The 25660-nt window shown below is 47.8% G+C and overlaps 2 protein-coding genes across 5 annotated transcripts in view; one reads left to right on the top strand and one right to left on the bottom strand.

Moving 5' to 3' along the window:
• Positions 1–25660, bottom strand: part of LOC5667758 (uncharacterized) — a 549880-nt gene that overhangs the window by 493673 nt on the left and 30547 nt on the right. The gene's annotated exons all lie outside the window — the stretch shown is intronic.
• LOC1274354 (ABC transporter G family member 23) overlaps positions 1–25660 on the top strand; it is a 44097-nt gene that overhangs the window by 9101 nt on the left and 9336 nt on the right. The window contains exons 1-2 of one of the 4 annotated variants that reach the window (XM_061643496.1): positions 11189–11326; positions 19737–20221. The exons of 1 other annotated variant lie outside the window; for it this stretch is intronic. In XM_061643496.1, the coding sequence (XP_061499480.1) occupies positions 20211–20221 (11 nt within the window). In that variant the 5' untranslated portion in view covers positions 11189–11326; positions 19737–20210. Of the gene's footprint in view, positions 1–11188; positions 11327–19638; positions 20222–25660 lie in introns of those variants that run through there. 2 more of the 4 variants (XM_061643498.1, XM_061643497.1) reach the window with 2 other exon arrangements.

The following is a 25660-nucleotide window of genomic DNA, read 5'->3' on the forward strand; positions in this document are numbered from 1 at the left end:
AAAGGACGACGTTGACGCGTTGGGAATACCCCCGCAGCAAATCGATACAATCGAATCCAACCCGGTCCGTTCGTTGAACTACCCGCTTTATGAATATTACATCACAACCTCCCTGTTGTTTTTTTTTAGCTTCCCACCGTCCCCAAACGCCATCACTCATAAGCGTGGCGGTACGAGCAGAAATTAGGTCGAGGACACTAACGCTTACTCTACAGCAACGACAATCGACAAAAAAGCAACGTTCCTCCGTCACTTAGCAGGACGTTAAACAGGCCAACGTATTGTTTTTGGGATCGAAGCGTACGCGGTAGAGAGAGAGGGGTCGTCCGAGCGGTCCGTGTTTTGTACGCCCGGGGGATGTACTGAAACCCTCCCTTTCATCCTTTTTTACAGGGCTCCGCCGCAAACAATCGGTTTGTTTACGTTGAACGACGGGGGAAACTTATTTGCCCGCTAAAAACGAACCAATCCCACGTTTGGAGAGTTGGGCACATTTAGTCGGACGATGCACCGAAGCCATGATGATGATGCTTATTAAACTGCATCTTTCGGGGACCGAAAGACGTTCGGAGCTGGCGTGATAGAAGCTTGCGTAACAGATTGCCTTTCCGCAGTGCCTGCCGGGGGGATCGTGAAGGGAACCATATATTTCGAAAGGCAAAAGCACAAACTTCTGGACTCCTGTGAAAACTGCCGGAGAAAGGCTGGGACCTGAACGGGTGCGTTGTGTGTGTGTGTGTGTGTGTGCGCTTTTTTGTTTGGTTTACTTGGGAACGACAGTCTGCGTCGTTCGCTCTATCGATTATGAGCGGCGATACGACGTCGCTTTGCCTTTGCTCATCGAACTGGCCAGACCGTATCTGAAGCTCGACAAATAGAAGCCATGGGGAATGTGTGTGTGTGTGTGTGTTTGTGTGGCTTGGTTTACGACCAGGTACGGCACACGCGGTCGGCTCACACGCGACAAGAGCACCATGTGCGCGCGGGCTACGATTACGTGCGTCGCGGCGTTGGCCGGTGGTCTTTTGCAATTCTTTTCCTCGGTAGGCGAAGCATCTCGCTCGCCATCAACGTGTGGTGAAACGAAGGCAAGGAGAAGCGGGAGGCAATGCGCAACCAGTGACACGAAAGCGAAAGCCTCCTCCCCCTGCGCAATCGAGCAGTCGGTCAACAATTTGTATTTGTACGAATCGTTGGTATCTCTCCCTTCTTTCAGCCACGGTAACTGTTTTTTCATGCTTGGTAACTTCCTTCTAAATGTATGCGAACTTTATCAACATTATGCGACAAGTATGTGCTTTGTCTGTGTTTTTTGTGTGCCCTTGCCTGTGTGTGTGTGTGTTGCCATGAAGGTCAATTTTTGCGATCGACATGAACAAAGATTGGCCTCGTTTTACTAAAGATCCGCACAGGATGTCACGGAAAAGTTGATTTAATTTGGTAGAGCTACTGCAGGAATTAGAAATGTCTCAGCTTTTACAGCAAAACTATCGAGTGATATCCCTCTCTCACACTCCTCTAAACCTCCACAACTCGATTCGGCTTGATCGAGGTTTCGTAAGATCGTTTGAGTTCGCTTTGTAGTGCGCGAGACGAGGTTGGGTCATTTTTGGCGTTTTCAATTCAAGCGCCGCTAGTGCTGGAATGGGCCCGATGTGTTTGGTTGATGTCGTTTCCACCCACACCCAACCCAAACAACGCTGCGCTGACCATTAAGACGTTACCGAAACGTTACCAAACGCCCGCACGGTTCGGCCGATGTTTGAGGATGAGAGGTTTACGCCGAATTCGAAACCTCAAACGCTAGACCGTGCAAACTGGCGCGGAATGGGTCGGCACCCCTCCGCGAAACTGGGTCGATTTTCATCCATTTTCCTTTTGGTGATATCTGCCACTCTGCACCTTCACTGACTGCTTCTATCGCTTTGGAAGAGTGATCGTTGCAACAGTATGAGTTGCAGACAGTTATTGACGATAGGGGAAAGGATTAAAGGTAATGAAAAATGTCCACCAGGCGAAATTTATGATTGTAAACCTCAACTCCAGCAGGTCCTAGTTGCATCATGTGGAATATGGTTTAAGCATTTCTTATTAAACACCCTGTTGTTAGCATAAAAACACCAAACTGTACCCAAAACACTAGTGAAAACTAGTGAATATTTTTAGCTCAAATTAAACTTCAATTGAGTTCTGACTACTGAAGAATATATTTTTGAATTATCTAGGCTCTTGCTCTTTTGCTCTTTAACTTGAGTAGTAGAATTAACGTATTAAATAAATGATTAATCTTCTATTAGAATGATCCCAACATTCCATCGTTTCTTTATTGCTATGAAGCGTCTACAGCTGCACACGCTTTGTTTATTAATTATTCCTGAAGGGATCCAATGAAGTGTAAGGATAACAATGAAACAAACAAAGACTAACAGGCAATAATTTCTTATGAATGCAGCACTGAAATGGTTTGTCAGCATCATTGTTTGTAAACTGATGTAGAAAAATGTCTAAAACAAAGCATTTTACTCAATTTTGCTCCAATCCCTGCCCGGTGGTTGCAACGAACTGCCTTGTCCTTTACTCACTCACCGTGGCCATTGTCGATCAAGCTGTCATAGGGATTCAATTTGTCACATCATCTAAAACGGAATAAACCAGCCGGGCCGGGTCGTAAATATGCGCCAGCAGATAATGAGAACCAGATATCTGCGACTGTCGTCGACGGTTGCAGTCGTCATTCATTTGCGTAAAAAAAGGCGATACACAGAAAGGGCACAGAGTGATGGCGATGAAGGCATTGGGCGGCGGCTCCGATCCGAGTAATCAAACAAGAAGGTCAAGCTTAAGTGTCCTGGCCCGGACCCAACCGAACAAAGCCATCGAAGGCCATTTGTCATGCGGGATCCAATCAACCTCATCATCGCCACACTGCTGCCACGTCATCAGTTGCGGTGAACCCACCAACCCTGGCCTGCCGGCAGCGGCCTGCTCAACAATAGGCAAACGCGATCGACGGTAGGGTAAATAATCGTTTTTTTCTGAGTCTTGTACGGGAATCACCTCACAAACGTCGATTGAGACCCTTTCTTTGGTCTCTCTCTCGCTCTGTTTTTCTGTGTGTTGACTTTGGTTTAACTATATCGAGCTTTTATAAATCGGCCACGCACCGCCAGGCTCGATCGGCACTAGTCGATCGTTCAAAGAAATGGCTGTAACGAAAAAAAAGTCATCCCGAGCGAATGCTACTCACAGGCGAAGGCCTTGACATTACGTAACCCGCCACAGCCCAGGGCCCACCCATTTCCAACCCCGACACCTTCATCTCTGGCGTGCATTCATTCATTTTTGTTGTGGGACCATACTCATCGACGACCGTTTATTGTTGTGTTACACTGCTGGTGGTACAGTGATCCCTTCCCTGGTACTGGTACCGATTGGTGGAGCCTGGTGTTCCTCATTCCGTTGCTGAAAACACAACTCGCCGGGTGAGAAAGTCAGGGGGTAATTAAAACCGAATTTTCAATAACCTTTCCCCCGCGTGCGTGCCAGCGTGTTACTTCATCCACTGTCGCATGAGACTGACTGAGGCTGACAGACTGATCGCTAAACTGTTGTACGATGTTGTGCAAAAGTGCATTGCTGTAGATATGTTGTTGTTTGTTGTGCGGTAATAGAAAAGAGTTTATTTTGATTACACAGGTAATTTTTGAAGCATTTTGTTTTTTATTTTTTCCTACATACAATCTATTTTCAGTTTTAGTTCAGTGAGATTCAGTTTTACATTAATCATCGTTTTCTTGTTTCTAATTCTAAATCGTAAGTTCTAATTGTTTGGTTAAGTTTATTTTAGAGGCTTTCTGTCCAGTTCGTTTCAATATCCTTGAGTTGAAGTTCGTAGTACAACATCGCAATTAATTCTTGGACATTTTCTCAAACTATTAACATGCTCTTGGAACCACTAGACGATTTGAAATGGCGCTTTGCACCACTAGACCCTTTCAATGTATGCAAATTGTTAATAATTGTTACATTGCTTGCTATTTCATAAATTATTTTAAAGCAGTGCTTCAGTGTTCTGTAGTATACCATGGACCAGATATTATCAAGTATTACTTACTTACTTATCCGGCGCTACAACCGCTTTGCGGTCTTGGCCTGCCTCAGGAGTGTCCGAAACCGCTCACGGTCTCGCGCCTTCAAGTATAACTGCTCCTATTTTAAAGTTTTTTGAAAGTTTCGTTCGAAAGTTTGAAAGTTTTTGGGTTTTGGCTTCTTGAGTTTATCCTGAGTAAAATAAAAAAAATGCTTTCATGCTAGTTCAGACATATTCTTTTCATAAAAATGAAAAAAGTTGATAAAAACTGGAAGTTTCCTGATGCATTCAATGAATTATGTGTCTACAAAAAGGTTATTCCTTACATCTTCACAGTCTCGCTATTTTGAAAAAAAAAAACCCAAAACTGACTCTTATTTTTATTTCTTTATTTTATTATAATTAATATAACAATTCATAAAAACTAATTTTTGATCGAAAGTTTAAAGAAAAGAATTTTAATTTACTGAATACTGATCGTTTAGCAGGTTGTTAACACGTTGTATTGAACATTTACATGCGCAGATAAACCATACTAGTTACAGTCAAATACAATGCAACGTGCACAGCGAAGGATGTAGATCAAATAAGATATTTCCTATAAGAATCATATTGAGACTAGTAAAACATTGAAGACCTGTTTAACTAGCCCTACACTGGAGGAGGTAAATGTAATCTCCATTAAACGTTTAATGTACAATCTTTAATTCCATGCAAAGTTTGACATAATCGATGTTGCTTTGCTCACAACAAGATTATTCCTTCCCCACTTAATCCCGCTCCTGGCGCCAAAGCAATTTTATTGGAATGCTCAACGCTTCATTGTACAATCCATCCCACTCCTGACCGAAAACCCAGTAGCGCACCGGCACGTCACGATCTCATCACAATTTCCAACAATTCGTCACACTCTGTCATCGAGGTAATTTGGTATTCCTTTCATCTTCGCTCCCGTTGCTCCTTCACACCATGGAACCTGTTGGGCCACGAGACACTGAGATCAAGCGAACGGCAAGCCTGCAACTTGTCGATCAAACGGTGGTCACTGTTAAACCGATCGTGCTGCCAGAAACGGCACAACGTGCGACCCGCCGAAGAAAATCCTTCACCGGATTGCAACACAGCCGCGTAATTTTCCTCCTCAATGGAAAATTGATTATTCAAAGGCCATCGCCGTCTGTGAGCTGTTCAATGGAAAAAACGGTGCAGCACAGCCAGCCACGGGAGCGTTGGAAAAATCGTCTCGCACTGTAACACAGATCGAGTGGCGGTAAAAAAAAGAATTAAGCTAATGTTTGGTGTCTCTTTTTTGTTGTTGTAGTAGTTGTTGCCGTAGCAATTTGTACCGAGCGTTAGCAGCAGCAACAGTAGCAACAAAAAACGACATCCTTTCTCTTACGGCAAAGCTCGCGCGATCTTAGCGTGCCCTCCAGCTCAGCGGAAGGCTTCAATTAATGCAAATCATGCCTTGGCGATCCAATGACGTACATGTCATCCCCCCTCTCCCTTTGCGGTTCAATTCTAGCGCAGTGGTGGTGATGCTTGGAAAGCCCGGTTTCCCGCTCTCTTTCCCTCCCCATTCCATTGCCTTGCCTTTGCAACAATTTTCGTCATCGTGGCGTTGCGCGGCGTGCGTGTGTTTGTGAGTAAGGGGGTGCCAGCAGCAGCAGTAAGATCGAAGGTGCAAAGTACAAACCATGATACATCGTTCATCGTGTACGTCGTTCGTCATCGGATGGTAGGAAAAAACACAGCTTAAAAAACCAGTAGTGTCCAACCAGCAAACAAAAAACTGATGGAAACATTTTACCGAGAGCAGCTGTTGAAGTAGCAGTTAAGGAGTTAGCACGAACCGATAGCGCATGTTAGTCACAAGCAAGATGCCTCGCAGGTGCAAAGCAAAGGTTGCACATCAAACCACCTAATAAAATGTTGCTTTCCATCGTACAAATGTTCCACCGCGGGCGGGATAACCTCTAAAACGGTACGCAAATGTGTGCAAACTAAGCGCACTTTAGCAGCGAATGTCCTTGCTGGTCTTAGTTTTAACGACCCGGGTCGGAATGTCACGCAGTGCCAGCTTTCGCCACTCCGGCGACGACTAATCCGACGAATCCTTTGCCGCGCTAGAAAGAGCTACAACAGCGCAAACGGCCTGTTGACAGCCAACAACGTTTGCTGTCGTTAATCGCGTTGTACACGGCGTTGTGCCTCGTCGTAGATTGCCGTTTTGTCCTTTTGCTAATGGGGCCCGCCGCTGCTCGTAAAAACCGTGGCCATACGACCGATCAGACGATCAGTCGAAGACGCTGACGGCCTGGGAGGCAAACGTCAAGGACGAGCTATTGTCGAGCGGCTGCAATCACACCACCTACCACCACCCGTCGCGTGCGTTAAACGTGTGCCATTTGCTTTGCCACAGTTTTGAATTGCACTCGTAACAATGTGGTGCAAGATCCGTCGCTGACCCTTTAACGTTCCGGAGGGATCAAGTTCATGATCAAGCGGTGTGTGTGTGTATGGCACTGCACGGTCGGCCCGTGATGCGGTAGAAAGATTTCTACCGTACAAGGCACTGTTTTGAAGACGAATGTAGTTACAAAGAGGTAAACAAAGCAGCCGTGCCCTCTCCCTCTCTCTTCCCCCTTTTGACGGGTGACCCTGAGCCGAAACCGACTTTCGAATAAACGCATCTGGCCGACGGATCGTGAAGGCGTAGGACGCGATTCGCATAACGCACCACCAAATTCCACCCATGCTGGAACGTAAGGAACGTATGGAAATGGCTCAATGTTACCGGCTGGGCCCGAGCCTGGGCGGTTTGGTGGGTTCCATTGTCTACCGCGGGTATGAAGACGACGACTTCTCATGCCGGGCACGTATCGGCCATAGCCGGGACAGGGCCAATCTGTGGCACGGCACCATGCTTCGGTGTCTTGGTGAAATGTGTAGCATCATAGCGCCAATTTCGACAGCCATCGACCATGGTTCCGTTTTGGTTTTGGGCGCGCGCATGTGTGTGTGTGTCCGTAACGAGGGGGTTTGAAATTTGATTGGAACGCAACATCACCGCCATAATGATGATGATGAGCAGCGCTAATAATTCCCGAAACTCGCTGTACACAGTTGGGCGCGTTTTGGTTTTTGGTGCCGAGTTTTTGGGTGGCAAGAAGCTTCGCGCTGACAGTGACCTTCGTCGGTCGGACTCGGTGTTGAGCAATTGAAACGCACACAACCGTTTTGCGTGCGTAAAATACTGCTGCTGCTGCTGCTGCTGCTCGTGAATGTATTTCGTGAGTCGAAATAGAAATTAGAAAAATCGGTATAGCCAGAGAAATGCTTCAAGGGCTTCAGTAGGTCCAGCAAGAAGCTTTACTTAAGTCACAAAATGGTTGACGACAGAGAGCAGTAGAGTTAGTTAGTTAAACGTATATTTGTACTTTGATTTCCTTTACAGTTGATTTTCCAAGTTTTACAAGATGCAGCACGTATGCTTTACAGGGTATTTTTCTTATTCGTCCTATTTTGGGGCTTCACTTTCTTGCTGTATTTTGATACACTGTAGAAGCTTGTTCTATTAATAGAACAAAGAGAGCAGTAGAGTATGATCGGTGATTAAATACAAATCTCACAAGTCAACAAACAGACATGTTTTCCTTCACTAGAAGTCATTTAATTGGTAAAGTGCCTAAGAGGTAAGACTATAAGTAAGTTCGTAAGTAATTTGTCTGCCTAATAGGTTAAACTATATCTTATGCTATCCTAGTTTTAGTAAAGATCTCCTAGTCGCAAAGAATTCCAAAAAAGTTTGAGGCTAGACAAGTTGAACAATATAGGAAAAGCTAAAAACTAATTCTTTAAAACTTGATGGGTCTTGGAAAATGGGAAGGAAGGATAATCAAGGATATGAAAGGAAACAGAAAGTCCACTCTAAGAAAATTCAAAGCAATCTGCCAATTTATGAAAGGTCTGTATGCATCGGAGAAGAGGCTAATTCGATCCAAAGACAGTCTGTCGCGGTGGAATATGTAGAAAATTCACGAACCCTTAGATTTCTGCAAGGAGCGAATATTTCAACCAGTTCAAGAAGTTCTAGGGAATCAAACACACTTTTTTGGTAATCTTGGTTTGTCCGCAATCCATGCAACGGTCTTTTTCTTCACCCAATAGTAACTAGAGACATGCCGGTCATCAAGATCATATTCTATCGACTAGAACCCCCGTAGCAAGAATAAATTATGTGTTGTAGTACTTAGCTATGTTATTTTTTGGATATAAAATCCAGGATTTAACGGATTTAATCCAAGATTTGATTTTAAAATTAAACGCCTTTTGTTGCCATCATTCCAACAACAGTTCAAGCAATTGTGAAGATGTACAGAGGAAGCATCACAAATAAATATCAGATGCAATTTATGTAGAGAATATTCCAAGATTTAAGATTTTGTTTCAATAATATAGACTTTTTCATATTTTGAGACATTTGAAACCTTTAATCATGTTATTGCTAGGGATAATTGTTCAAAACGATTATTAACTATTCCAAGTAGAACCAGAAAGGAAGAGAAAGTTCCCGATTGTAAATTCGATTCGAGATTCGAGCTGATTTGAGGATATATACATATTTCCGCAAAATATTCCTAAGAAAATGCTATTGCAGATCGTTAAGCTACAGAGCAGATATACAGCTATAATAACATAAAACAATTAAATGACTTCCATACAGTCAATATTAAACTAGCATGACATATCCATTTAAGTATCGCACCATAGATCCACAATCCGCACTTACATCCCGCACTGGAATCCACCCTTTTCCTGCACGTCACTGCAGATCAACTACATCCAGCTGTAAATTGAGCCTTATTTAGATCTCGTTAACTGCAATGACTAACGACGCTTCCCGGCACCGTATATAAGTATATTGCTAGCCACTTACCATCTCTCTCCTTGCCAACATTGTCGTGTTTCGCAAATGGGCCATTCCATTACACGGCATTACATTGCAAAGATTCCCCAAGCATCCCGAGCCGCGGGTGTCCAGTTGGCGCTGGTGTCGCGTGTCCATGTATTCAACGCTCACCCGACCGGAACCTGCGCGGTGCGGGTGATTCCCAGATCTTGTCCCCGTGTCGCCACTGAAGCCATTCGGTGTGTAAAGCTTCACAGGAAAATCATCATTCATCGTGCACTACGTCAATCGTACTTGGCCACTTGTGCCTGTTTGTGCTGCACTTAACACCTTGCGGGTGGCAGTGCGCGATGGGCTAGGAATGCTTGAACATTGCCCTGCTGCGCACCTTGGCGGAGGAACATCTCGATCTCTGCCTCTCTGTGTCAAGCGTTCTCGTGACGGAAGCCATGGGATGCCACTAGCACACACACACACACATTTGAAGTCGCAAGGGTCAGTTCCGTCAATTGCAAACGTAAACTGCTGTCGTCAGTGTACCTGCTGTTATTGGGCTTACAAAATCAAGCACCGGAGAATGAGTGTGCTCTCGTAACGATTCGAAGGATAAATCTGATGCTACGCGTGGATTTCCCACGTCCTACACCGGTTTGGCAGTGTGTCCTGAGCGGCTCCTCTTGACTCACTTGTCGCCCTGCTACTTGAGGCGTGGAATTTCTAGCACCTCACACAGCAACCGCTCTGTCGCCATCCGGGGAGAGTTGGGCCGATTGGGTCAACAGTTAAAGCAGTTCAAAGGCGCCAAGGTTTGCGCGGGCATGTGGGCACCCCTGTTGGTGAAATAAATTTACCCAGCCGGAAGCTCATGTCCCTGTGGCTGCGGTGCTTTGTGGACGGGCACGTTTTTGCTCTTCTTTCGAGTGCGTCCCCCCCTCTGTGTAGTGGTCCTTGGCTGTGGCCTGTTGCGCGATGCAAAACGTAAGGTTCTAGCCACTTACGCCGTAGAATGTCCGCCTCGCGCCGCCCGTTTGCTCAAGTGCATCGGTGCATCGATTTAGCCGCCGATTAGATCATTACCGGATAATAGTGCACAGCGCAGTGTCTGAGCACTGTTATCAAGCGCGCCACTACTTCCGGTGTACACGGTGAGCGGGTTATATTAATTCGTCTCACCCCCATTCGCTGGGTTGCTGCACGGTGGTGAATGAATCTCGCGCTCGCATCGGAACCGGTTGCACCGGACCCGGACTAGAAAACCTTCAATCTAAACCCAGACGGGCGGCACACTCGTGCCGGTGCGTTCTGACCATCCGTGAGCGTCCCTGGCGTGCCGGGCGGTAAAGAAGCCTGGTAACAGTGCGCTTGCTCGGAGGGCTTGTATTTGATTGATTAGCGAAAAAAATGGAAAGCGAACACGACACGGTTTGCTTGGGCAAAACCGCAGCCCAGAGAGACACGTGAATCGTAACCTATTGGGTGTGCGTGGCTCTAATTGACCGGAATGGTAATTAAACGAGGTGATGCAAAACTGTGCCCCTGTACTAAGAGTCACACTTCAAAAAAATGATGATTAATTGTATCCTAATTGCATTAAAAGGAATCATTTCAAACGAACCATTCCACTGGACAACTCTCTAACTGTCGCCAAGTGCGCGCACTAGCTCAACGATTCTTTGTTCGCGCACAGCACAGCATACCTTTCCCTTCCCCCGTACGCCACTAGACAGCATACTGACAGCCCTCCTCCTATCACCCATAGATGCTGTCAGTTGGGCCCATCACACACACACATAGTGGCCCGAAGTGGAGCCGAAAACGCAAATGCGACAGCTGCTTGCGCCATCCTTGCGGTGGTGGCATCAACAGCAAAGCAAAGCAAAAAAAAAACACGTCTTCTGCACGGCCCCGAAGGCGCAAAAGCACGCCGTGATCGGTCTACACGCACGCACCGTGATCGTCGACCGATCTTCAAACCTTTTTACACACCGAGAGAGAGAGCGAGAGAGGGAGAGAAAGATCTGCAACTTTGTCTCGTCTTCTTCGACTCCCCACCCTGGCCGGACTGGTTCGACTGGCCATTCGGTTGAGCGAAAAGCACATAGAGAGGGAGAGAGAGAGAGAGCGAACGGGCGTACAATTATCCGTCGTGCGCGGACGGTGCGGTCTCGGCACGGGCTGGCCTCAGCGTGTGTCGTCAGTTTACTGTTGGCCGTTCGTGCTCGTGGTTGCGTTTCTGTGCGCGGTTTTCTGTGAGTGTGTTGCGGCGGTCCCTTTTGGCACCCAAGGTGCTAAGGCAGAAGTGGTGGAGTGCAAAAGTGAAACAGGTTAGGGAGTGGATGGTGTTGGCAATCCGTGCCAGTGATTGTGCTTTTTTTATGTATTTATTATTTGCCTCTGTTTCGTTCAGTCGTGAAGTGCACACCGTTTCTGATGGTTCGGGCAGTTTCGTGCAAGTGATGGTGATTTTTGTAGGGATTTATTGACGAATCTGAAGACCATCACAAACAAATTTTGGGGTGAAAAGTTGGGTCCCGAGACAAGAGTTAATATTTACTGCAAACGAGCTACGGTGAAAAGTGTGTCTGTTTGTGTGTGTGTTTTGAAAACTCACCTACTAGTGTTACCCCGTTAGTTGGCCCATGTAACACCCCGCCCACCCCTAGGATGTGTTAACTTTTATTTGTGGCGAAATTAAATTAAAAACACACACACGCACGCAGTAAACACATACTGTGCAAATGAGTGCAAATATCTGTGCGTGCGTGTGTATGTGTTTGTGTGTGCGGTGGTTTACAACTCCGAGAAACCGAAAAGTAACCAAAGTGTACACCGAACGGCACTGAAAAAAGGAAAACAAACACATACCCGCACACACGCTAATACGCGAGGTGTGCGAAATCGGAAAAGCGCGATTCGGAACGGGAAATGAAAAGAAGAACCATTCCCCCCCGCCCTCCCCCCTATTTTTCGCAAAAGGATGATGCGAGGTTGAGAAGAAGATTGTCGGATAGGAAGAAAAATTGTCATTACGCAATGGTGCAAACGCGCGTAGGGGATGCAATATGGTGGAGCAAACGTAAAAGGGAGCCACACACACACGCGCCTTAGTGGAAACCTGTCTGGAGAGTGAAAATGATCGGAGTTGGGTGGTGGTGGTGGTACGCTGCATTCAATGAAAAGGAAAAGTTGTGTGTGAATGAATTTTCATTTTTGGTTACGACAGGGCGAGCGCGCGCTAGATATTGGGGGAAGGGAATGAAAATTGGAAAAAGATAATGGAAGGAAGGGCAGAAGAGGAAGGAGAAGAAGAGGAAGCAGAAGGAAGAGACGCAAAAGGCGATGGCTGAATCTGTGTGGAGCGGGCACGATGCTGCAAATAGCAATTGCTGCACAAGCTGCACATGAAGGGCTTTATCCGTACATTGTATTATTAAATTTCTACTCCCAAAAAACCTTACATCACATTACACGGGCTTGGGTGTGTGTGTGTGTGTGTTACAAAGATCTTTGTAATTTAGTGCGTACGATGAGTGCGTGCTACCTAGTGAATGTGAAACAAACAAAGATTGATCGCTATTGCTCGCGACCCTAACTAGATTGCTGCATTATGAAATTGACTGTAAAGAAAAACCAGCCATTGGTCAACCGAGCGATCAATATCTAGCCAGCAAGCTGAAGCTTTGCTGAGCTGAAGAAAAAAGGCCCCCGCCTCACCCTCCTAAATCGATGTTTTACGGGACATTAGCTTGGAATAGCCACGAGAGGGAGAGACTAAACAAAAAGAAGCCAGCTCTCACTCTCGATTTGTCTCGATTTCTTGCCCCGATTGGCCCTCTGACATATGTGAAGCAGTCTCAGGCCTGCTCCTGCCGTCAGGCCTTTCGCTTTTCTTCTAACCGACATGTGGCCCGGTTTCACAGATCATTATTGGAACCGATCGGGACCGAATGGGAACCGGGCACGATTCTAGCCCCTTTTAGTTTTGATCGATAAAAACAGACCCCACAGTTCCCAACCTATCGCGAGTCTCCTAAACGAAGAAAAACCTCCCCCCAGAACAGCCCATAAACACACGCCGGGCGAGGCAATGAAAACAGCGACTCCCCCTTTTTTTGCGCAATTGCCATTCCGCGGCTGGTGCACCGCCGCCGTACGCTGGAGGATGCTGTTGCAACATTATGCATCGTGCGAGGATAATGCGACCGGTTTAAAACAACGCCAGCAACCACCGTCCGGCTGCCGTGCTCTGCTCTCCCTTCCTCGCCACGTTTAGGCCGGGTTCGATCCCCGGCAATTAGCTGCCGTATCGATTGCGCAGCTGAGAATTCGTTACGCTGTTGGGGCGTTTGTGACCTCGGTGCACCCGCCACCCGCTCGGTGCAGGCTTCAAATTATAATGCACCGCAAGAAGTTCTACCTGCAAGGCGGGACGGCAGCCGGAGCGGCCCCATTGATTGGTCTGCTTGTGCTTGGGAGGGACAGCCTCAAAGGAATCTGGTTACATAAGGTCAAGCAAAAACAGGCGCTCTGGGCGGCACTCAGACCTTTGCTGGAATGCGATCAAAGCTCGTTCGCTTTCGCTTTGGTTCGCTCGGAACACGCTGAACGTGTGGTTGAATTTCACAACCCTCAAAACCACGAATCAAGATGCATTTTGAATGAAACTTTTCCAACACCTTGGATTGCCTTGAACCTTGTGCGTCCGGTGCGTCCTTGCGTCCGTGCTTGGGAGGTGTAGTGTCCGGTGAAGATCCTTGAAGCGATCCTCGATTTCACTCTCTCTATCTCTCTCTTTCTCTGCCTCTCGCACTCAGTAGAAATTGCCCGTTCGATAAGGCATGGCTGCGATCATCCACCAAAAAGCGTCAAAACAAAAGACTTGAATGCGCGATGAGAAAACTCGTTCTCGTTTTTGGTGTCGCATCTTCGCTTGGACACATCGCTTCGATCGGAAGGAGGCCTTTGGGGTTGTCGAGGAAGGCCTGCACCCGCCCAGTCAATGCCAACCAGCGGACACCACCGAGCCTTCTAACAGCGGCGGGTTGGAACGCTTTTTTTGGCTTTGCTTTTGCTTTTTGGTACACAGCGCAGCGCAGCAAACCCACTTGTGTCCCTGAGCAACGTGTTCGTAACCGAGTGCGTGCGTGTGTCTGTGTGCTTCTAAGTGTGTTTATGTTTTGAAACACTTTCAAACTCCCCCCCAAGTGTACCGTTTTTGCAAGGATTCGCCATCACACACACACAGGCAACCTCTCTCGCATAGTTTTCTTTGTCCGATGCGAAGGCTCTTCTCCAAATTCCAAACCAACCAACCCCCCCCCGGCGATGGTGTGCAATTGCAGTTTTACCGTTATGTAGCCGATGCAGTTCTGTATCGGCTCGGTTTTGGGCCTCAGCGACAAGTGCATGAGGCCTCTTGGGGAGGGATTGTGCGGGGTGGGGAGGCAAAGGGGAGGTTCTCCTCACTCACCACGTTGAAGGTAATTCACTTTCAGCCACCTGAAAACTCACCATACCGTGCGCGGTGAGCTTTGGGCCGCGCGGACTCGTTCAAGTTCTTTGCTGGTGGCTGGCTAGCGAAGAAAAAGAAGCTAAGCGAACTCGCCCTTCCCCCTGCCCCGTACGCCCGTGTGTATGCCGTGCCAGAAATCGAAAGTTTCACTACTGCGCACGGGGTACGTGGGTAGGGTGGGGAAGAAGAAGGCTGCTGCGGCCAGCCAAAGGCCTTCACGGATGGGGGTTTTTCTTGTGTGCGCTCAACCACACACACACAATCACACACACACTCAAGCTGGTGGTGGCTTTCGAGCGCCGCAACCCCGTCAATGATTCGCACGCAGTAGCAGGCAAAGAGAGAGAGAGGGGGGGGGGGGGTGAAATGGAGAGGGTGGCCAAACCAGTTGCGCCAGCGGCAGGCGGCGGCGGCGGCGGAGGGTTCGGAGCCGCGCGGTACACACAGATTGACGTGCACAATGCATACTGGCTGGTTGTTGTTGTTGTTGTTGTTGCTGCTGCAGACACTAACACATGTGGAGGGACATTTCTTAAGCTCTTCGGCAAGTAGTCGCCTCGCAGAATGAGGGTGCTGCAGCCGTGTAGACACACAGGCACTCACACACTTATACAAATAGGCGCCTGATGTGCGTGAGCGAAACCGCAACCGAAACGATCCGTGTGCGCAAAAATGGCAGAATTAGATAAGTACGATTTCAAATCGAATTGGATAATCGCTGTTTGCCATTCCTCCCACCCTCCCTCGCTGGCCCTCTTTTTCGTTCACGACTTTTCACACCACACACTCCCCACCCAAAAGGGGCCGTGCGTGCATACGTGTGTGTGTGTGTGTGCAGTGCTGGTGCGGCTACCGAAGAGTATTGCGTTCCAATTGCGGACTGCGCGAGACAACATATCGTGCATAATAATAATAATTGCAATAACACACACACACACACTTCGGTGGTGTGCGGCAACCTGCACGGCCAAGACTGCGCAAGACGATGGCTGAGGTTTTCCACTGGATCTTGCTCTCTCTCTCTCTGTCCCTCCCTGTGCAAGTTGATCTTTGCTAATCAGCCGCCCATATGGCCGCCGAAGGTTGGGCGAGCTTTTCGGCGACCTGTTGCTACCGTCCAAAGATTTTGCATAATCCCACCCAGCTGGGGAATGTAGGACACCATCTGGACCTGCTGGAGCGACCGCAGCAGAACACGCGTCCAAAGAGGCCCAAGTTTAGGCTCAGCCGGGTTTCTGGCTTTGCGACTTCGCCTGCTCGCAAGCAGTCGGAGCCACACACACACACACACACCGATGCCAATCCCAGCTGTTGCTGGTGACAGTGGCAAACACATTTGTGCTGTTTTTGCACTCTTCCCTCGGTCGGGAACTGCTGACCATTGCACAACGTCGGTCGCCGTACCGCGAAAGAAACCTTGCCACCGCCTTGTGCATGTGCGCGCCCGCGCGAGCTCCCTCGGCCGCGCAGTGTTTTATTATGCTTTTGGTTTTGTTGAAGGTGTGTTTTTCTTGCCTCCTTTTACACCTCACACTCGAGCGACACGATGAGCAGGCATCCGGCATGTGTCCACCGCGTCTATGACTGTCCCTCTGTCAAACACTTTTAACGTCATAGTGAACTCGTCGCGGTCCGAGCGGTTTCTACCCAATGGAGCACACACACACACACACATACACCGAAAACAGCACACAACGCCCGTAACCGCTTGGCCTCGAAATGATGCGATGGAAATGTGAAACCGCATGGAAATGATGGGAAAACCCAAACCCCCGCGCAAGTGCGTGCTTGCGCTCACTGTTGCGCTTGCGTGTTGCGTGCGCGCGGGATTGCAATCGAACGCAGCAGCAGCAGCAGCGCGCCGATTTGTTCTAACCGTTTGCACCGAAGACACACCGAGCACACCGAGTGTAATCACAACACACGGGGGCGGTGGTCTGTGTTTTCCGGTTGCGTGGCTAATCACTGCGCTTCACGCGTACGGCATCATTGTTTTGTGCTTGTTGTTTTTATCGAACGGGCGTCGGACGTGAAATTCTTATCCGCATTCGGAACCGTGTTCCGGAATTGAGCCCGTTCGATTGGCAGAATTGAGTGTGAGAACCGGGCAAATTGGCTGGGTCATCTTCTCAATCCCAAAAGGCATCCGCTTCCTGCTAGCCGCTCGGTGCGCGCGCGCCCATTATGGCGAAGTAATGAGCGGGGACGAAAAAAAAATGGGAGAAATATTTTAAGGCAAATCGTACAGGGGGAAAACAAAGACGCACTACGCTCATTATGGTCATTAGCCGTCCTGCCTGCATTAGGCATGCAAATGCGCCCACCGCACCTTACTGATTGATACCTGCATTAGCAAAATCCCAAAGCAAAGTCCGTCGGAGCGCTAACAAGGCGGCAAGGCCAGTCCGTGCTTCCGTGTGCGATTGGAAAGGATCTGGGAGAAGAATTTGCGCACTTACGCATTCCGAGGCGGAAGAAATAATGCTAAAAGCTTCCTTTTCATCGGTCTGGATAGAGCTTGCCATCATTTCACCCTTAAAATTGCCTCTTTAATTAACATTTTCTTTCCCCACTTTTTTGGCAAGATATGAAACCTTTTCTGCTGGCCTGCTCGCGACACCTGCCGCGCGGTTTGACTTCCGCTTCGCCCACCAGATCGAATTGCTGCATAAATTTAGCCAGCTTTACCACATCCCCCCTGAAAAGTACAATCTCCTGTCATTCTGCCGGGCTGGGGACGAGAAGATCCTGTTTTATTTCCTACTGCGTGCGTGTGCGACCGAAGTTCGACCGAAAGCTCACAATAGACCCTCTAGTCGAAGGCTCGTCTTGGCTGCGACGCAGAAGAAGGAAAAAAACAGCGCGGGGAGGAATCACATCCAAATTGGCCGATCTCCGGTATCACGGTGCGGAACAGGTTTCTGGCTGGCTTTTGCACACACACACACACACACACACACACACACGCACAAATACGATATGCGAAATTGTGAGCAACATAAAATGTGTCCCATTTGCATAAAGCAAATCTTTTTCCGTTGGCGGGATGGCGAATATTAGATCACACGCCAATACAAGATTTGCTGAATTTTTGCGTGTTTTTTTCTTCTGTTTGAATTTTGAATAGCACATGTGTGAATGTTTGTGACGCGATCGGGCCGTGTGGCATCTGACAGCGTGCGTGCGTTTCTGTTGCTGACCGGGTAAGCCACGCGGTCGTGCTGCTGCTGCTGGATCAAATTACTTATTCAGGAAGATCCTTTTTTTGGTTTGATGATCATTTAGGCCTTTTACATGCCTGTTTCTTAAAATTTCCGACCAACTTGAAGAAAGAACTTAAAACTGTAAGTGTTTTTTCCTCTCGTTAGCAAAGTGTTCTTGCGCCTCAGAGCAATCGAATTTTAGCTCTTGCAATTCAAGCGAACTGCCCAAACACAGTAGAGTGGTCTCAATTGTATCCATTTGTTTGAGCGGTCTGGAAAAAACGGTCATCACCGAGAAGTTGATGAGATTCGAGCAAGAAAACGAAAACAAAAAATGAAAGATGAAACAAAAACAAAACAAACAACATTCAAACACACCAACAACCACGAAATGTTGCAATCTCATCCAACTGCCACAGTAGCCGACCGAACGCGTTGACGGTTTGACGGAGGGTTTTGTAGCTAACGGTGCGCACAATAATGCTCTCCACCCCTCCCTCAATCAGCCCTTCTCAATTTGAGTGTTTGTGTGTATCTATTTGCTCGCCCCCCCCCCCCCTTCCAGTGAAGAACCGAAACCGCGACCGCGAGTCGCGCTGGGGGCCGTCGAACCGTTCTTGGTACGCCGTTCGGTTCTTGGCGGTTTGGCAACAGCGTCGATGTTGGTTAATTTGTTTTGCTCGCGGTCCCCCGTGCCCTGTGTACACACCACCTCACCACCTCAGCGACGTAACGAGAGCCATGAACTGTGTGGCTGGCTGTGTGGTAGAACGATCCATTGCAAGCGAGCCAAAGACCTCCACCGTGTACGGCTGCCATTAGCACAAGTGTGGTTATACAAGAAGTCCTTCGTGTGATTGGTTTGGGCTGTGTGTGTGTGTGTGTTGCTGTGCAAATTGGTAGAGTTGTGTGCGTGTGCACACAATCACACACACATACGCCATGTCCTCTTCATGCGCAGCACCACTTTTGCTTGAATGTTTTTCGCGTCGGAAAACCAGTCGGACCGGGGGTTGCTTAATTCTGGTCCGAAACGAATCCGCGCCAACCACAATCGCATGCGAACGTGTGTGCATGTGTGTCGCTATGCACGCTGGAGGGTCGGCGCTTGGAGGGTCGGTCGGTGCAGTGGGATGCAAAATGTTGAAATCGATGTTTGCTGCCCGTGCGCTGAAGCATTAGCGGAATGCAGCAAATTGAACTGCTGCTCCATCCATCCAGGCTCGCCACTCGAAAGCTCGCAGCTCAGCCGCTCCAACAGTTTGGGGGGGGGTTGGGAGGTGTTAGGTGCGCGATCGCGTGCAGTGTCGTAACCCGCGAGCGAGGAGTGTAAGATCGTTCGCTTGTTTACTGCACGTCTCCGCGCCGCAGCGTTTGCTGCAAGGGGCTGTGGTGTGCTGCACGGGCGGGGTTTATGAGACTTTTTACCGCCTCCTCGGGCGCATCGCGATCGGAAGCACCGACCAAACCAAAAAAACCACAGAACGCCGTGTCGTCTTCCATCTCCTAGACCCCCCTCCCCCTGTTTGCGGGTGGGAAATTACGCGCCTCGCGTCGGGAATGGGGCAGAACGATGCGGAACTGCTCCGAGAACCGAGCGTTGGCGGGGGATGAGTTACTCACTTTCTCACTGCCCACTACCGGTTTGCGATTGCGATCTACGGTGCTCGGAAGATGCTAATGCCTTTAGCATCAGCCCTCCCTCACCACTTCCCGCGTTGTTCCGCGTCGGCGCTGTCTTTTTTCAGCGTCATCATCCCAGTGCCGGCTGCCTATTCCGTGTCCCTGTGCATGCTGGGCGTCGAGTTTGCACAGTGCCAATGCTCTCCCCTCTCCTGCACCACCCCCACCCCCCCTCGATCGGTCGGTGTGTGTAGTGTGTGCGTCCCGACTTTCAGTTCAGTTCGGTGCTAGAACTCGCCGCGGAAGTTGTGCCAAAACTGAAACGAAGCTGTGCAAAGCTGTTCTGCTTCCGTGAGCCACGCGTGATTAACCTTTGCCTTTCCCTCCTGTTTGCAGTCAATGTAATCGTGTTTCGATAAAAGTTTTATTTCGGTTAAATTCATCACCTGGTAACGTAGTGATCAGCGCAGTGTTTCTGTGGATAAAGTGCAATTTAGTTCTAAACAAAAGCAAGCAAGCAAACTGTCCAGGACTGTTCCGTGGACGCGGCCTGCCACCAGTGGCCACTGTGTCGGGAAACCGGACATTACATTACAATCCTCCGCCGCTGTGGAACAGCCGCAGTGTGTAGCCGCTTTTCCTTTTTTTCTGTGGGGAAAACCACTTTCCCCCGGACGAAAAAGTGCCCCAAAAGTGCTGGCCCAGGTGGTGCCCACGAAATAACCCCCGGCAAAACCCGTCAATTAGCAGCCAAACCGACAACGGAAGTGCGCTCACAAACAACCGAAAACCGCCGCCGCTGCAGCCGACTGTTACGCCACCGGTGTACACCCCGCTCGACCAAACGGACGCACAGAAATACATGATAAAATGTTGATAACGTAAGTAGACCGGAAGCAATCATACACCTATTGTGTGTGTGTGTGTGTGTGTGTCTAAAAAACACTATCTCGCGAGTAAAGTGATTGGTGTCACGTAAAAGAGTTCACTGGGCAGGCGGAGGCTGAACAACTGAATCGCTTTTAAATAGATACGTTTAACAATCGATTGAAAAATAAACAGAGGAATTGGAGATTGTTGTAAAACAATTGGTTTAGTACCAAAAGTAGTTTTTCATAAAGTAAAAAAAAGGATTCATTCTACTGTATGATAAGTACAGAAATTGAAACAACAAAGTAAAAGTCCTCTACGGTTTGAAAGTGTCAAACAATCAAATAATTTGCAAACATTAAGCTCAAGAAATATTACTCGCGCTTTCGATGCAATGATTTTTAGCAATGAAGGTGGTTTAACTTCCAATAAATATCTTTATGGTCGGACGAGAGTGTCTCTAAAGATTGCAAACTCGTTTGGATTCATACAAAAAACACATTTTTTTATCTGCCTTCTTTTCGAAGTGTGTGTGTGTCAAATGAGGCCTGTTGAATATGAAAATAAGATGAAACGCATTATAACGGTACATGACAGTTGGATTTATGCATACGATTGGAACAACTATCAAACAAAATGTGATTCGTAAAAAAAATGTGTTAGCATTTGTGAAATAAAAACTGAAACGAAAGAGAATGGGGAAAGTGTCTGATATTTGGTAAAATTAACATTGGTCAAACTGCAGAAAAGCTTGTTTTTCAACATCAAGATGATATCAACATAAATACAAATGACAACTGCTTGAGAGATGAAACGAAACACACAAGCACATGTAATCAGATTTTTTTTTTAATTTTGTCTAAGCACAAATTGGCTTTAAATTATGTTTGCTCTTTTTCGGTGCAATGTTTGCTATGTATGTTTCACATTTTATAAGGATGGGAATGTCTTCAACCTTTCCCTCAAACAAGGGTTCGTTGTCTGGGACTGTTGAAATCACCACAAGCAGGAAAGTTTATACGGGATTTGTGAAAAATGTGACCCTCACTAGATTTGAATTTAGACTTGGTACGTTGTTAAGTCGTGCATTTCACATCTTTATCAAGAGGCTGAAGCTATTTGAAGATACAAATGAAACTGAAGAAGACAAATGAAAAGATACAAATTTTAATAATGTACATAGTGTTTCTCGACAACTATGTTCTGTTATTTACCCAATTCAAAAATACCGGATAAATATTTAAAATAAAATATGGGAAAGTCTCTTCAGTCTTCAGCTAATTTGAAATAACAGTTGCATTCAACATCTGTTGTATTTTGAACTCAATTTTGTAGTGGGAAAAGATAAATATTTTATACATATACTGTTTATACTCCCATACTAATCATACTTTAATTTATCATCCATGATTGTTTTCTGCTCAATTTATCTCTGGTTTCATCAAACTAATTGACTGCAATAGCCATTTTAAATAGGTTTTTGCAATAACATCTGCTTCAACATCGTCCTTGGGCCCCTATAACCTTTTCTGTATATTTGAAACAGAACGCTTTCCGTCTGCTTAGCGAAGCAGAGAAAATTTCAGTAAACGATATCTGTTTTGTAAGGTTGAATGCAAACACCATTTATGAATGTTATTATTTAAAAACACTGTAGATATTTTTCATTCTTACATTAGTTTTCGTATACAATACCGTCGTTATTTTTATGACTATTATTTACGCGAAAATTGTTCGCATTTCTTTACTGTTTACGCATTTCTACATATTCTTCATTAATGTTAACATATTGTTTTGGCCATCAGAAGCAATCCGCAATGATAAAACGCAATTTGTATAACAGAGCTTGTTTTTTATTATGAATCACTGCATGCCCCCTTTCCCGGTCGTACCGGTGCTATAGAAACGAAACCACAAACCGATCAACAAAGATTGATTGTGGACTCGCTCGCTCGCTGACGGTTGCGACCCGGGCGGCCAACCAGGTGGGGCAGAACGATCAAAGCAATTGTGTAATTGAGCCATCATCAACCATTCAGCGATGGCTAATGCGATCGTTTTAGTCAATGTTTTACAACGGCTCGCTAACCCTATCCACCTTCCCCCCTCCGGACAGCACGGAGCCACCGCGGGTTGTATCGTTCCGAGCTTGGGTTGTAATTGTTTTGTGTAGTGTTTTTTTCTCCAAGCCGTGCCGCTCACCCACCCAGTGGCCGCAGTTTCGGTACCACCGGAGGCATCGTGCTTTTTCACCTTTCTTCGGCTTAATTGCGCCACATTAAGAGATGGTCGCAGCGAAACGACGAGCGCAACGAACGGCGCTGTGCTACTGTGGCGATGATTATTCGCGTGCGCATTACGCCATATGCCCGCCGGGGGGGAGCTGAAATTGTAAGCTCGCCTGTAACACAGCAATAAAATGATCACAAGAAACATTCCGGTGACACCGATAGTGGACTGGCATGCCTTCGAGTGAGCGTTGTGTTGTGCTCATATTTAGGAGATGCTGTTTTGATGCTGTTTTTATGTGTGAATTGGGCGTGGAGAGGGTCCATATAATGTGTACGATATTATCTTTTTAAAAAAAGTTTAAAGCCATAAACCACATTGGGTGGCTTTAAAGTCGAAAAAATACATTTTTTCGTCCAACAACATAGAAGACTGTCATCATTCCCTTGACAGCTGCGTGATACTTTCCTGCTTTGCATACCAAATCTGCGACATTTTCTTTCCTGTGTGACGAAGGATAAAAGTGGATTTTAGGATTCTCTCTAGGATTTAAATATTCTCGAGGATACCTGCAAACTTGCCTTAACAACAGTCACAACCGCTGGCCCGTGAAAAAGACTGCAACGGCCGTGGCGGCGACGAACCGCCGACAACCGACAACAGCGCCCGACTTGGTGTGTGCGCGATCGCGATGTTATACAACAAACGAGACGGCCTACATTTCCGAAGGTCAATTCAGTTTCGTTCACCGCTGCACCGGACCGGGGTGAATGTGTGTGCGTGTCGTACAAACTGTCTTTTTTTTTTGGTTTGTTGCTGTTTCATCTGTTTAATCTTCCCTCCAGACTGTCTCCCCACCCCGGAGGGTTGGCCCACTCGGTTGGCAATCCAACAGCGCCATGCCGCGAGCTAGAGTGAGAGAAAGCCTTGCGATGGCGCGTACGCCATTAGTGTGCGCCGTCAATAGACGTTTGGTAGTGTCCACCTCAAGCGGACGCACGGGCCCAGGCGCCTGTGTATGGGTGCGATCGGTAGCGATCGTACGATTGTGCGACGCACCAAACCTCGTTCGAACCCATTTTCGATTCAGTGATGCGTGCGTGCGTGTGCTGGTGAATTTACCACCATGCAGCCATCTTTCCTCTTTTCATCGAATCTGGTATTCAAAATGCGAACCACCATTTAGCGAAAACCGCTCAGGTACGCACCACCACATGGCAGTTGCGTCTGTTTCTTGAAGGGGGGGGGGGCAAATTTTGCCCCTTGCCGCGTCCCCTGCGTTGCTTCAAGGCGACTGCGATGGGGCCTAGCGTGGTACACACTGTAAAGTGCACGAGGTACAGAGGTCGGTTTCGATTAGAAAACCGGTTCGCAGGGTTGCAAGGAGCGCATGAGGGCGAGGAGAGCATGAAAGGTCGCCCCGCGGATTGAAATCCAGGGGACCAAAAGGGGTATGGTGTACTGGTCAATGGTACTGGGTGGAACGAAACGCAAATGTGTGACCCCGCTGCGGAGCGGTGGCAGCGCATTAGCAGCGACGGTGCTGTAATAAGGGTAAATAAATGTTTCAGATTTCTAGCGTCCACCCGCCAGGGGCAGAGTACCAAAACCAATTGAGGATTGGTCATGACACAAAGTACGCACATCACGCCACTTTGCGTCGGTTTTTGTTGCTTCTCTCGTCCCGTCTCTTGGCTCGCGAGCCGCTCGGCGTCGAGTGAGGTAGATGGCCACGCACTATAAGCGGCCATCTTCAAGGTTAGCACCCTTTCGACTGTACTTAGACGACATGGGGGTGATAATGGGACGACGATGGAACGTCACAGTATGTTTCGTTTAACGAGCTGTCTTAAAATGCTTCCCGGTTCCCATATAACATATGTAGGCCGTTTCAGAATAACACAATCACATTCGACAGGTGGAATATTCGTACCGCTGGAACCGTCTGCGTCTGCCGTCCATTTGCAAGTAATGATGTATATCTCGGTCTGCCGGGTACTAAACAGAATCTTAATGAACAAAAGTGCAGACAACCAAGAAATATCACCCAACATGGCGCAAAGTCTAAACATCATTACCGTCAAATGCGTTCGCTGCTTAGCGGCCCCCGGAGAGCGACAGGTTGCAGGCCAAAACAAAAACCCCTTTCCCAGACAAGATGGCGGCAAACGGTGGTGCGTATGGTGAAACAAAAATGGTCACCTTTTTTTCTGTATTTGTTGGCTCCTTTGTTCGTACTGCTTCCTGCTTCACGGCCATCTTCTTCGAGCCGAAGTGACTTCCTCGTTCTGGAGACGCACACCTGCGCGCATGATCCGTACCTTAGCGATCGAACTCGAAGCCACCTGACGTAAGACGAAAGCGTCGCCAAGCATCATCGTTTTGCTTGCGATGTTGGATGCGGGCTTAAAGATGCGATGGAATGTTCAAAAACTGAAATACACTTTTAAATTTTGGAATTTTAATATTTCGCAAACATCGTATCACATTTGATTATTGCTTTTTTTATTTGGCCCTACTCTACCCGATCGTTAAGAGCCCTTTAATGTTGGCAATGTTGCAGCACAAAGGAAAAACTTGTCGGGTCCACCCGACCCGAGCAGACCCTGCAAGGATGATTCAGCGTGCGGCCAACGTTCCGGTGTCCTTGAAAGTTCAACTGCAACCGCTCGGCAACTGGTTTTCGCCAACCCAGCCGCTGGTTTGCTGCGTGCTGGCCTCCCCGTACACGCCGAATGCCGTTGGAAAGCCCTCGCGCGGAGTTTTCGAAAGCTTCTGGCCTCGCGCACTGCTTGCGGGCAAAATCTAGCTTCCATAAACGAAAGAGGTGGCGCTGCATCCAGGTGTGCAACTGTACCCAACCGGCCCTGCGCTCGGTGCTCCGGCAAGGGACATTTTTTTTTTCAATTGTTTTATTTTCATTCATCCGGCAAAGATCTGCGGCTGCGATCGCCTGCGAAAGGCGGAAGTACTTTGCGCGGTGTTTATTTCGGTGCGCAGTGGATCGTCGATCACGCGTCGACACACGCACACATATGCGGCCATAAATAGAAGGACCACAAAGGGGATTGGCCTGTTTGACCAGTGCGTGATGATGTTGGTGATCATGCTGATGGTTGACGATTGCGCAGCCGATGTTCACCGCTGTTTCGAAACGTTCGATAAGCAGTGCGAGGGATATGGGGGAGGCTTACGCATGGCATTAGCATAATGTGACCTTC

The sequence above is a fragment of the Anopheles gambiae genome, chromosome 2 (genome assembly GCF_943734735.2).
Source record: "Anopheles gambiae chromosome 2, idAnoGambNW_F1_1, whole genome shotgun sequence".
In the NCBI taxonomy this organism is placed as follows: domain Eukaryota; kingdom Metazoa; phylum Arthropoda; class Insecta; order Diptera; family Culicidae; genus Anopheles; species Anopheles gambiae.